This window comes from Micropterus salmoides, unplaced genomic scaffold (genome assembly GCF_014851395.1).
Source record: "Micropterus salmoides isolate LMB-PRFRI ecotype aquatic unplaced genomic scaffold, ASM1485139v1 Ms_hic_scaffold_2, whole genome shotgun sequence".
In the NCBI taxonomy this organism is placed as follows: Eukaryota; Metazoa; Chordata; class Actinopteri; order Centrarchiformes; family Centrarchidae; genus Micropterus; species Micropterus salmoides.
The window spans coordinates 42,266,728-42,281,239 of NW_024041150.1; the positions used below are offsets into that span (position 1 = coordinate 42,266,728).

The window sequence follows — 14,512 nt, forward strand, 5'->3', positions numbered from 1 at the left end:
CGTCGCTTTTTAAAGACTTGGGTAGCCCTTTTGCATCAATTATTGACGTTTAGGGATCCACAGTCAAGTTAGCAACGCTTAGCAACAATAAATATGCAATATCCGGTTACACTTTCAAGATAAAACGTAACGTTTCGATACATTGCCATGTTGAAACGCGCATAATTAAAGTCGTGAAACGTTGCAGTTTCGTTAGGTTTAGGCACAGAAAGTACTTGGTTGGGTTTAGGCAACAAAACTACTTGGTTAAGGTTAGGAAAAGATCATGGTTTGGGTTAAAATAGCTATGTATGTCAATTAAGACTTAAGTTAACTAACGTTAATGTCAATTTACCTCACTCGCCTAAATAAAAACATTTAATGTTTTGTTTCGCACGGGACACAAACCCTGTTCTCCTGCTTCAAGGTCCGGGTTCTGGCCCTCTATCCACCCCAATCACCTCCTTACTTCGTCTTTTCTCTTAAATATCATACTTGCCTTTACCATCAAAAACTGACACAACAGGGCTTCCCTCGATACGTCGAACTATGACGTCAAAGGGATCCCTAGTGCGTCACAAACTGACGATTATGGCTCTTGACCAAGCGTCCATATGTGACGACTTGGGAGTGAGACCGGGTTGGACACAAAAAATCTCTTTTAATACTGCTGATTTCTAGAATTTGCTCTGGGGCCACATTGAAATAGTGATGGGATGTGATTGTTTTTACTGAATCAAATCTTCGAATCTCGGTCAATAAAATTAACTGATCTTTTTTAAAGTCCTTTCCTATATTTGAATGAGGCTGGTCATTGCTGTGCTGTAGCTCTGTCTTGTGGGCGGTGTAAAAAGAGCTTGGTTCTGAGGCTTCAGTTGACAAATTATACACAAATTCACTTATTGATCATTCTCTATGATCTTTGTATAAAGATCCAAGTGACACAACCAATTCAAACCATTTAAAAACCAAAGAGATGCAGAGATGCACCACAGTAATAAGTTGTAAATAATAATCAATAGCCACTTCTCCGACTAAATCCGTCCATTTTCCCAATATTTTCTCCCATTCTAAATTTAGAAATCATAAGTATACAATACAACCAGACCAGCCATATATGAAGTGCTCATTCAAACAGTACTGTCACCATCCCTGAGCAAAATCTAAATAGACATCAGGAATTTGCTGGAAATATACTGACGTAATAAGCTTGAAGCTTGAAGAAACATGCTATTACTAGTTCATAATAAATTAATAACAAACCGGAGAAAGCCATCGAGTTCTTAAAATAACTGGAGCACATCAGGTCCAGATTCTGCAGACCGAGGGAAAAACATGAGCACATCGCTCTCAAACACTTCCATGTTGTTCTCCAGTCAAGAGCTGTGAAACAACAGCTCGGCTCTGTTGATAAATAAAAGGTCAAAATTGCATTGCGTTGTCTAGCGGACCCTGCAAAACTCCCATCATGGCTGTGTTAACGGTGTTTCAATGCTTAATGACCATGTTATAGCTGTTATTTGTGGCCTTTGGAAGCAGTGTGGATGTGGATTTTTGATAAAACCGTGGCTCTGACTTGGGGCCAGATCTAGAATAATGGCCATGTAATCATCTGTTTATGTATTGAGAAAAGAGCACCCAACCTTTTTAGGAGTAAGCTCTCGCTGGTGGATGTTTCAGGTAGAGGTGCCTTTCAAGGAATCTTTTAGTTAGTGGTTGGTGAGGAAAAGGTACGATAAGAAGAGCAAGATCTCTTGCAGTCTACAATGTGATTGAGTGGACTAGTGGAGCTGAACAAAGGGAGATGAAAGAGTTAGGATAACAGATAAGTCAAAGGCTGAAGGCGGCGTAAATTGATGGTTGCGTGTTGCCTGTTGCCTTGAATGGGTTAAGAGGGAAGGCCGAAATGAAAATATCTTCATGCTGCAAGGGCTGTGGAGGAAAGCTGAGAGCCATTGCTGAAGGTTCTAGCTGATGACTCTGGCATCCCGGTGCCAAAGCCCCTTAATCTTTGACGATCGTTCCCTCAAAAAAACTTTAGTTTGAAACACCTTTGGTTTAAACAGCTGTTTGCTTGAAACGAATGTCAGCTCAATGTTTACTTACATTTCAAGATTGTCTGACAATGTCATAATTGACCACAGAGTCGATCAATTGGTGCTCTAAAAGTTTAGAAGCTAGTTCCAGACAGGACAGGCTGCAACCTTTTGTAAGGAAACTGCTCCTATAAATAGCTATGCAGTCAAAACTGTAATTTCAAGATCACTGTAATCAGTTTAACACACTGTTTGCCTCAGTTACATCTACTTGACTCTAAAATGTACATTGAACTGAATGCAGCACTGTAGAAATGCACTGTTTGCATTTTTCCTGGCCAATTCTGATTTCATAAATGTCTGACCTGCCGATTCTGATTTTCTTTCTTTGTCAGAACGGGGGTCCTACCCCAGAAGATTTTGAGCATTACTGCATACTGGAGACATTTTCTGCACCAATTTACGGTGGAAATGTCTTTTTTTATATGAAGGGAAATTATATTTAAAATGCATTGCATGTTTTCTTATTGTGCAAATAAACGTTTCTCAAAGCATTTTCATTTGTTGGTTAACATCTCTTGGTGAAAACTATTTTTCAGAACATTATTAACAAATGCTTTCAAAAAGTGACAAGACAAAATCAGCAATTTCTAAAAGTGATGGGGACATGTCCCAAATGTCCCCTGGGTAAATGACACCTGTGTCTACCCTGTTGATTTTATAAGGACAACACATGTTTTAAATTTTTGCACAATTTTTCAGTTTTTAAATTTAGTGTTTTAAGTGTCCCAAGCTGATTGATTAGTGCATTGCTACAGCACTGTAGACAATATTTTTTGGAGCTGAGAGATCCAGAGATGAAAGACAGAGAGGCTTCTCTTGTCCTGAAGAACGTCACCATCAACGACACTGGAACATATGAGTGTCTGATTATAACCAACACACGCAAAGAGCACATCAAGCACCTCATCGAGCTGAATGTTACAGACTCAGGTGGGTTTGAAATAGGGCTGGGCAATAAAACAATTACAAATATTGCAATATCATTTTTTCTCAATAACAATATAACAAATAATTCAATTTCAATAAATGTTAGATTAAATTAATTTGAATCACGAACAAATTAGTAGTAAATTTTTTTATTAAGGTATTTTAAAACATTTTACTTTATTTTACTAATGCATATTGCTGAAAAAAGGTTTTATCATTATAATTGTTTTGAATGTTCGCCCTCAGATTTGGCATCCAGTGTTTGTTGTGACCATAAAGAAAAGTTTAAAACCACAATTAACCATCTGGTTTCTTCAACTTTTACACTTTGCACTTTTACAAAAATCTTTAAACTTGAAAGAAATAGTGATTTGACATTTATCCTGATAATTAATCCTGATATGAAATGTTTTACCGTGATGACATTTTTGGCCATAATGCCCAGCCCTAGTTTAAAAAGTCAAAATGACTCATCTTAGCATGGTTTATGAAAAAAAACCTGAACAGTTACTAATTTGTTCAAATGCATTAAGCTACATACCAAAAAGACAAAATGTAACTTGTTCTCTACTTATAGTGCCATCTGGAGCTGCTGGTCTTGCTCAGATACTAATAAAAAAATTAATAAAAGACACGACTCCACATGAATGATCATGTTGCTCTTTAACTACTGGATGTGGAAAGTGTGAAGTCTAATGATATGCTAATGTTGTGGAATTAAAGGAGAGTGAGACGGTAAACTGGACAGAATCAACAGCACAGTATAAAACAGTATTGTTTGCATAAAGGTGAATTTAGTATATTTATGGGCACTTTTTTGTTCTGGTAGTCGTTACAGGAAGTGGAGAGATGTGATATAATTTAAAAAAACACAACCAAGCACTTCAGTTTAGCATTTTAGCTCCAGTTCATAATTTCTGTTCCTGAGTTTAAGTACATTTGTTGCTTTAGACAAATAAATGTAATGCTATGCCATATTATTATTACAGAATACCAATATCAACCAAATACTATAAAACAAGGATTGAACTATAAACACATATATGAAGATCTAATTATTCTGATTCTAATTACCAACCTGAAAAACAACATATATTATTGCATAATTACTTTTATTTGTCTTTTCTCTCTCTGATTAAAATGAAACTGATGATTATGTTGATTATTGAGTGATTGTCTTGTATCAGATGTGTTCAATCTTTGTATTTGTGACTCAGATATCTTTCTGTATGTTTCAGGTTTTTATTCAGTTTCTTACCTTTTGAGACAACTTTTTCACCTTCATAAGTTTTGAATAGTTGTCAATAATGTAGAGGAGCTAGATTCATGTTCATCCATTGTAAAGTCTATAAGTTGTTTACCAGAAGCTTGTTGCCACACGTTTATCTCACATAAAAATAAAAAAGCCTCTGAACCAGCTGCAGAGGGAGCGTGTCATGTGATGTACCAGGGAGGTTTATTAGAAAACACACACACACACTCATTGCTTCATGAAAACATATTTTTATATATATATATATTTACCAAATTGCAGCAGGTAACCCAGTGTGCCTGTTTGTGATTGGATCTGATGGATATCGCTGTTTCCTGTTCACTCTCCTGCAGTCATTTAAGTCTTTGCCCTCTAGCAGCACCATGGAGCCAAGAGGCAGCCCTCAGCCTAATGAGCGTGAAGTTTCATCATCAGTCCCTGTAAGAACAATAAATGTATCTCAAATGTGGCCTGTAACTTTCATCAAAGGACTATACTGTTGGACTGACATGTGCAGACTACATAATGGGCACTTTTATAACATGAAATAGAGCAGATCAGTTCCGAATGTTGTGGTTGATATTACTTACATCAGCAGTTGTTTCAGGTATAAATCATGTTTATATAAATCACAGGAGGACGGCTGCTTTACTCCAAAGTGTTTCACTCTATGAAAGGTGGAATTTTTATGAGACCTTTTGGATGTGTAGAAGAACACAGAACATTAATTTACTTTAGATCCTGACCGATCCTGACCATATTTTTTGTCATACTGCACATTGCTGCAGCTCCTCTTTTCACCCTGTGTGTTGAACGCTTCGTTTTAGCTATGAGGTGATGCATCTTTGTTGGAAGTTGCACATGTATAGTTCCTAGTTAAGGACTACTAGCCAATCAGATGCAGAGAAGGGAAGGTCAGAGAAAACACAGCTTCGATTCAGCTGTAGGTTACATGTTGTTGACCATGGTTTGCAGCATGGACTGGAGCAAGAGTTTCAGACCGGTGAGTTAATGTAGTCTTTAAACCATAAAGATTTATCTGAGCTCTGTCTCTACATCACAGTAACAACCTTATGTCCATTGACTGCTTGGAGGGTAGCTAGTGTCTGGAAGGGAGAGGAGAGGTGTGTGCTGCAGCTCAGTGTTTTTCCACCGGTGTTTTTTTGGGTGTTTCAGACTTGTCACTCGGCGAGCATTATGACACGTATTTTCTTGTCACATCACAAGAAAGTGGAAGTAAAGGCTGGACTACAAACGAGCTGTTTTCAGTGCAGAGTTTTCTGTGGGAGATGGGAACTCCCTTTGAGGTGGCTTTTTCACTTTGCAAATCTATTACATGCACAAAAAAGGTATATAAACTCAATTAAAAGCCAAAAAGCATAATACCACTTCTTTAATGTAGACGGAGATCAACTCTGATACGCAGCTAAAACGCTGGTGTGGACGGAAATCGTATTCGTTTTAATTCTAATCCGTTTGTAAACTAAAACGGAGTAGTGTGGAAGGCACACCTGTGCAATACCCCTGCTGTCTGATCAGCATCTTGATACGCCACACCTGTGAGGAGGATGGATTATCTCGGCAAAGGAGAAGTGCTCACTGACACAGATTTAGACAGATTTTAACAATATTTGAGAGAAATAGGCCTTTTACGTACATAGAGAAAGTCTTAAGTTCAGCTCAATCTGATCAATTTAAAAGTTTTGTCATGCAATCTTATGGCACCGACAATGGAAAGTTGTGCTATCTGAGTTTTCCGTGATGTGATGTTGAAAGTACTTTACTGTTCATCTCAAATCTGCACCAAGTTTTACATATTGGATAACGTTCATGTGCTATTCAGTCAAAGTCTACTGGCAACAGGAAGTGTCAAGTTTTACGCTGTGATATACTTTTCCTGGTTGGCCACACTCAAAATTGTGTCAGAACCATAGTCATGCAGGTTCTAGCCGGATTGACAGGTCGCTATGGTAGTGACTTGTCAGTCATAGATAATCCTGCCCTGAAGCATACTTTATGGTCTATTTTCCTCTAAATCTAAATGGGACCATAATTTACTAAATGAACATCATGCTGTTTTGAAGAAGACTTGGTGGAGACCATAAACTCATTAGGAATGTGTTTACTGAGGTAATATATCAGCTGAGAAGTAGGGTCATTTTACTATTATTTCTAATGGAGGCGGATTTCTTTTTGCAACCAGAAGAGTCGCCCCCTGCTGACCGGTCAATAGAATGCAGGTTTAAGGGACTTCTGCGTTCGCCATGAAACAGGAAGTTGTTGTAACTTCTTTTTACATGCTCAAATCTGTACCAAATTGCACATATTTGATAAAGGTCATGCCCACATCTATAGGCCAATGTTTACTAATCCTCATGCCACCTACCAGAAGTGACCTTTCAATGAAGCAGCCTGTACCGCACCCTGTTTCAGCTAGATGAAACTGGGTCCAGCTTTTTATCATCCCAAGATACACAAAAAGGCTGCTGGAGCTATAAGCCATTTTAATTTGAAAGTGCAAATTTGGCCTGTTTTTTACTTTTTCCAGTCTGCATACAGTACTTTAATGCTCCGTATTTGTATAGCGCCTTTCTAGTGTTTGCTACCACTCAAAGCGCTTTTAAACTACCACCACTCACACACATACATACATTAAGTGCTCAAAATGAAACTAACATGCACACATATTCATACACTGGTGGAACAGCCACCAGGGACAATTCGGGGCATTGTTTTTTATGGTGAAAAATTATTATTGTTTACTAGCTTCCCATGGCCGTCTCCATCCCCTGCAGATCCAACCCTATTTGTATTGAGAATGATCCTCCACATCGTGGTGTTCTCCCTGTACTTCATCTCTGCTGTTCTCATGGTGTCTTTTAAGGGGCTGATGGGAATGTCATTAATTCTGCAGGTATTTGGTCATAAAGCAGCCAAAGGACACTTTAGAATGTGATGATGGTATTAGAAGAAAAGTCAGAACCTCCAAATTTATTGCAGTTCATCCTGAGGGGAACATTAATGTCTGAACCACATTTCATAAAATGCCATGTAATTTCTTAGAGACAAAGTTGGTTTCCTGTTTGGTACAGCTATTGATGTGTAGGGCATCGCCTTTAAAGTGGGATCACTTTTTTTCTCTGGAGAATGAAGCTGTGAGCCCTCAGAGTGACGTTCAGATGAGATCAAGGTTAAGGTCAAGATGGCACCGCTCAGGGCAGCCATGATATTTTGGTGCACTCTGTTTTGTTTATGTTTGCTAACTTTGCATTCTGCTGTGATACCCGGAGTGCTTACACCAGAGAAGAGCTATTAAACATCAGGGGAACAACACCAGCGGATTCAATTTACAACTTTTCTCATGTCATTCTTAACATTTAGGTCAAAGGTTCACTCTCCACTGTTCATACGGTGAGACGCTGGAGGAGGTCCAGTACGCTGGTGCGACTACGCCAAAAAGGACACCGCAGACCGCTACCGGGAATATTTCTCTCTAACATGCGCTCACTGTGCTGGACGAACTTCAGCTACTGGTGGGGAAAAACAGAGACTTTTATTCATCTTCTGTTCTGTGTTTCAAAGAGATGTGGCTGTATGGATCAATACCAGACTTCGGGCTTCCAGGTCTACAGAGTGGAACAAAAGGTGGTGGTGTCTGTTTTTACATCAACAATGGCCGGTGTACCGACAGTACAGTGATTCAGCAACACTGTTCTCATGACATGGACTTTTTACTGATACACTGTAAAACATTCTACTCTCCCTGTGAGTTTGCCAGCTACTTTCTGCTCGGTGTTTACATTCCTCCGCAGGCCAATGTGCACGACGCACAGCGTACGCTGGCCAAACAGATACTGTGGGTGGAGCAGACTCCTTAGTTATTGTTCTTGGTGACTTTAACAAAGGAACCAAAACACCTGGGTTCATATCCCCTGTGAAAGTTACGCGTTGACATAAGTGACATGAGTTAACTGATGTACCTAGTTATTTTAACCCTAACCATGATCTTTTCCTAACCTTAACCAAGTAGTTTTTGTGATTAAACCTAACCAAACTGCAACATTTTTTAATGCAACAAGATTTTAATAACGCACCGTTTCAAAATGATTAATTATTTTTATGTACGTTGCATATTTATTGTTGCTAACTTTAATCGCAGACATTAGAAAGAGTCCAGCCCCACCCTCCCCCATCATCCTGAGTGACTCCTCAGTCACCACTGTGGACTCCTGCCGCTCCCTGGGCACCATCATCTCCCAGGACCTCAAGTGGGAGCTGAACATCACCTCCCTCACCAAGAAGGCCCAGCAGAGGATGTACTTCCTGCGGCAGCTGAAGAAGTTCAGCCTGCCAAAGACAATGATGGTGGAGTCCATCCTCACCTCCTCCATCACCATCTGGTACGCTGCTGCCACCACTAGGGACAAGAGCAGCCTGCAGCGTATTATTCGCTCTGCAGAGAAGGTGACTGGTTGTCATCTTTCATCTCTTCAGGAACTGCACGCCTCCAGGACTCCGAGGCGTGCTGGAAAGATTGTGGCTGATCCCTCCCATCCCGGAACAGACACTGTTTCAGACTCTCCCCTCTGCCGGGAGGCTGCGGTCCATCTGGATCAAAACTTCTCGCCATAAGAACAGTTTCTTTCCAGTAGCAATGGTCTTCCTCAACAAATCCCGGGTCCTCACTAACTGACTCTCATGCCCCTCCCCAAACACACACACACACACACACACACACACACACACACACCTGACCACACTGTACAACAACGCTCAACTGTGCTTTATGCTCATGTTGTGAACTTTTGCACACACTTGTCAGCATTGTATTATTGTAAAATTGTAATTTTTGTATACTTTTAAAAAATATTTTTAGTTCATCTACATAGTGACACATCAGCATCTACCTACTAACGCTAAAGATCCTCTTAAGGTCATTGTCGCCTTTCTCAAATGGAAAAAACATGTCATTTGTATAAATATAACTTTGATGGAACTTGACACGGAGACTGAGATTTGGTCAATTGTGTGAGGTTTATTAAAAACTTTACAGTTAGTAAATAAAAAAGTAAAGACATTGCCATGTTCTAAAACATGTGAAAAAAACTAACACAAATAATAACACATCTCAAACCAGAACTTGAACAACTATCAGCTTTCATTTGGACCAAAAACATCTTTGTCCATTTGTCAAGGAGTCTGTATCATGAATCAAGTTCACCTGAGTCAGTCTTTCTCTGAGTGATCAGGCTTCACTAAACCTGAATTAATCCTGACAACTGCTCTCACACAGCTGCTCACAGTTTAAAGGGGCATTATGTAGTTTTCAGCGGCCACCAGCGGTGTGGTTCTAAGATTGAAACCAAGTGTGTGCTCGTACGCGTGCTCGCTTGAACTCATGAGCGAGCATAACCCGAAATACAAACACTTTCATACAGAAATAACACAATAAACGCAGAAACACCTGCATGCCGACTTTAACAGCTTCAGCAGGCAAGTGTGGTTCACGATGCCTCAGCCAGTGCCAAGCTGGGCTCAGACTCCGATGAGCTCAGCAATGAGGAAAACAATGGCAAAGAAGACAATGAAATGGTGGTGAAGAATGAGGTATTCATGTATTACATTAATTTTACTGTAAGATGATATTATGTTGGACTGCTAAACTCAAGGTGCATGATTTTTCATTGTATTCCTCCTGAACGTGACTTGAAATTTACAATGTTAAATTAATTTTGTTGTTGGATGGCTGAATCGCCTTGCACTAAATTGACTTTACTTGAACTGAACAAGCTTTAAGCTTTAATGTATTTTGCAGAGATGTTGGACAGATTACCGGTTAAAACTGACCTATTTTATGTTGCTGAATTATCCCTTCCAGTGCATAATTTGTTTCATGTTAGATTTGTTTATTTTCAAGAGAATAATTTGATGGACAATTTGATTTTTTTTACATTAAATAGTGATGACAAAATTATTTTTAGAATCATCATAAAAAAATTAGTCATTAGATTAATCGACTAATCGAAAAAATATTCGCTAGATTAATTGATTTGAAAAATAATCAATATTTGCAGCCCTACATACAGCAAACATCAGACCAACAACCAGACAGATGCTTTACAAACAAAAAGAATCAAGTACAAGTTATACCAAACGCTCGTGCAGACTACATGACTTTCAGCATCGGCCAATGGCCACGTCTTGAAGTCGATACACACTACACGAGCTGTCACCCGACGCTGGTCTCCAAACCACGTTTTATCAAGAAAACACACATGAACAACTCACGGCCCAAAAAGGAGAACAACAAACGCATGTGTGAACATTTTCAGCTGAGGTCAGCTTACTTTGTGGGGCCGCTTATGCAGATTGTAATTGTTAGGGTTAGTGAAGCGAGATAATGAAAAGATATCCCGGGTATGTTAAGCTCAGAAGTGATGCTCTGTGGTGACAGAGTTATCATCACAGTCATATCCCTCCTTAGCCCGGGAGGGCAGGGTCATCACCATGGAGACAGGCAGGTCATTTCCTGCAGTCAGAGCAGGTTAGAAAGAAAATATAGAGAATTTCTCTGTAAGAGACAATTGTCAATCAATCATCACCAGTAATTGATTGTAAGGTCTGTAAATGAGTCACCTGTGTTACCTGTGGCCCTGCGTCGATATAAAGACACCATGAGGACAGTGGAGATGAAGTACGGACAGAACACCACCAGGTGGTAGATCAGTCTGAACACAAGCTGGAGGGGGGCTGAGACAGGGGGTGTTGGAGGAGGCGGGGTTGTGGTTGTAGGTTTACCTGTAGAGAGAATCCCACCTGGTCAGATGAATCTCTGGATGAATTAAGTCCTGAAATCAAAGGTAACCTCCTCACCTGTGACAGAGATCCAGCTGGATGGAGACTCTCCATGACCGCTGATGTTACACTTGTAGAGGCCTTCATCAGACTTGTTAACATGGTGGATGGTCATGTGACCTGTAGGCTCAGTCCTGATGAGGGAGCCATCTTTATAGAAACCAGCTGGGAGGTTGGAGGGAGGGGTCTTTGTTTTACAGTGCAGAGTGACATCATGTCCCTCCATCACAGGGAGGACAGGACTCTGCAGGATCACTGGTCCACCTCAACACAGAGACAAACTACAGCATTTCATCATTTACACACAGCTTCATCAACACTAACTCCACAGTCTGGTCTGTGTCTGTGTGTTATGACAATATATATAATTAGTTACATTACTTGCTGTGTCATTGTTCACTCCATTGAATTTACAAATAAAATTCTATTTCGGGATATATGATTTAATCATTTTGCACAGTTCTAGTCTGGACTGTGGTGCTTAAATGCGCTTCTGGCTTTAGTTTATTAGTTTAAAGTTCCGGCATGGTACAAATGTAGTGCCGAGCACGGAACTCGGACATAAATGCCACTGCGCCTACATTTGCGTGTTGCGTTTACGTTTTGCCTGTTCTCTGTTTTTATCCTTATTACTTTTGGATATACCTCAGTTTTGGATTTTGATGACGGCGGCTAACTTTCGCCGACTTGATGGTCTAACGTGAGCTGCAGGTGACTGCAGGGGCGGGGTATAAAAACAGCCCCGTCAAGTCGGACACATTCTACCTGCGTAGATCAGGCAAAAGTGTGGTTTCAGCTTTGTGCAGCCGGAAACAAGCAACTGCAGACCACTGTTAATGTTGGTGTTGTCTTTGCCTTTGCTACAGCTTTGCTAAATAATTATTACTTTAGGGAAATAAATAATCTGAGCAGCAACAAGGATTCTACTGCAGAACTAATAAACATGTACATTACACGAACATTTGAACTTAGTGAAATGAGCAATACTAAAATCTTCACACATAAGGAGGAGGTTGTGGTGAAGGAGGAGGAGGTGTGGACTGAAACTGTCGCTGTCTGCTTTCCTGCTGTCAAACTAATCAATGTGTTAGTTTCAGCTTTAGTTCTCCATCTTTTCTGAGCCTCCAGTCACTCTGACCTGTTCTTGACTCAGTAAACACATCAAAACTAAACATTTTATGAATATTTGGGTAATTTCTTTTCATATGAACTCATTAAGCAAACATGTACTGAAACACATGCACCAAAATGTCCCTTAGCAAGATACTTAATCCCTAGTAGCTCCAGAGGTGGACAAACCTCAGACTCATAGCAATTGTAAATTGCTTTGGATCAAAGTGCCAGCTAAATAAGGTAATGTGAATGTATAGGATTTTAAGGCCTCTTTAGGCTCATCCCTTGGCTACTCTTGATGCTAATCCCAGTGTCCCAGTGTTGGTTAGCTTCTTGAGGTATAGTTGTTCTTTTTTTCTCTTGAAAGTTAAAGCTTTGACTTCAATTTTAGTAATAGCCAAAGTGAAAAGGTGGATAACAAAGGCTGGCTCATTAGTCCAATTAATGCAGACTGATCTTACCAGTGACAGTGATGTTGATGGTGTTACTGGTTGCTCCCTCTCTGGACTCACACCAGTAAACTCCACTGTCCAATGTAGTAACGTAGCTGATGTTACAGGAAGAACCAGCTGATCTTCCCCAGTCAGCTTCACAGTGAGTCCTGGTTTCTCTGGTCGTGTTCCTCCTCAGCGTCCATCCAGCAGAGCTGTCGTCCTCCTCACAGCTCAGAGAGACAGACTTCCACATGAAAAACTGAGAGCTGCTGGGACTCACAGTCAGAGAGGCTGGAGGAAGAGAGAAAGATGAGAAATATTTTGCATTCATCATATTCCTGCTTTCTCACTGTCACTTGTCGCTGTTAATGCGCCCTGTGCGCCTCCCATTTTGGCTGCCTGCTGCTGCTGCGAACGGAGTTAAAAAAAATTCAACTCGTGCCCTATGTCATTCGCGTTTTTTTATTCACCATCTAATGAATGGAGATATGGGCAGTTGTGCTTACGGAAGTTTACAGCTGCTTGAATTGTCCGGAGACTGCAACAAACTGTCCCTGACTCATCCTAAAATAATGAAACCGACCATCATTATGACGAAGCTCCTGGACCAGCGGTGTCTCTCCTTCCTGAGAGTCTCCTGTGCCCACACGGATCTCAGTATCCCTGTCTTCTGCGCGTTTGTGCACCTCACACAATCAAAACAGTGCCAGAGCAGGCGCTCTGCGTTGGGCAGATGTTTTTAGCAACAAAGGACACAGACCTGTGAGTTGTGATCAGGTTTCTGCTAATATGAAAGTTGTTAATATTCTTTTTACTTGTTCTTGTTAATTACTTTTCTAAATTCAACCCAAAAGCCATTTCTGTGCGCCTCGCGTTTTCGAACCTGCAAAGCGCTTCTTTCTTTGTCGTTTCATAGTGGTTGTCATCACCGCCACCTACTGGATTAAACAGTGCAAAATATTTACAGTGTCCACCCAAAGTGATTCCATTCACAACTATAGTCCGTGGACCGGCAGGATAAATCTGGGTTTGGAACAGTGGACAAGCAGTGCTTACCCTCCTTCATTTACCACTACTGAGGTGCCCTTGAGCAAAGCCCTTAACCTCAACCGCTCCAGTCAACATGATATCATGGGATGATGTGTAAGAATGCCACATTCAAGGACATTTTGTATGCCACGTAAAAGTATTTTAAGCTTTTTCTGTGTTGCCACGCAAAATGACTTGAAATTGGCATTATTCACACACCTTATGGTGATATCTGGCTGCTCCAGTGGATCAGATCAGACTGTGGTTGTACTGGGCAGCTTCCAGGGGTGAATGTTGCATTTGTTAAGTGGCTGTTTCCCTCCTCAAACACTGTCCTAAACACTAACTGTTCTATCAGGGAGTGAATAACTTTTCAGCTGTGACAGAAGACAGAAAACAGTTTTCTCACCTTGGTTTGTTGTGCAGCTCAGCAGTGAGGTCAGAACTAAAGAGAAATCACACTCAGGTTGGTTTGAGGTGTTACATGCAACAAGACATCTGGACTTTCTACAACACAACCTGCTTGTAGTGAACAGAAAACAGCCACATGTTGAAATTAAGGGTTGGGTAATTTTACAATACCAGTACCAGAACCAGTACCCTTTAAGTGATACCAATACCAGTAGATCCTCCTCCTTTAAAGAAGTTACTGAACTACACTAAAGACTTTACAGAAGCAAACAGAGGAACAGAGAGGGTGCACGTCCAGCCAAACACACACCGACATCTTATATAGAGTAAGCAGCCGAAGTAAAATCAGCTTATTGCTGCTTTGCCACAAAAGCGTTGAATTGATATGAGGAAACACAATGATCGATCGGTGA

At 40.5% G+C, this 14,512-nt stretch overlaps 1 protein-coding gene across 1 annotated transcript; it reads right to left on the reverse strand.

Annotated features, from left to right (window-relative positions):
- Positions 1 to 11,149: 11,149 nt before the first annotated feature.
- LOC119911656 (Fc receptor-like protein 5) lies at positions 11,150 to 14,190 on the reverse strand (the record flags this gene model as incomplete). The annotated part of the gene is made up of 3 exons (XM_038730613.1): positions 14,098 to 14,190; positions 12,687 to 12,950; positions 11,150 to 11,376 (listed from the first exon to the last, which is right to left on the reverse strand). Coding segments are annotated over exons 2-3 (453 nt in total), but the record flags the coding sequence as incomplete, so codon positions are not given.
- Positions 14,191 to 14,512: the final 322 nt, after the last annotated feature.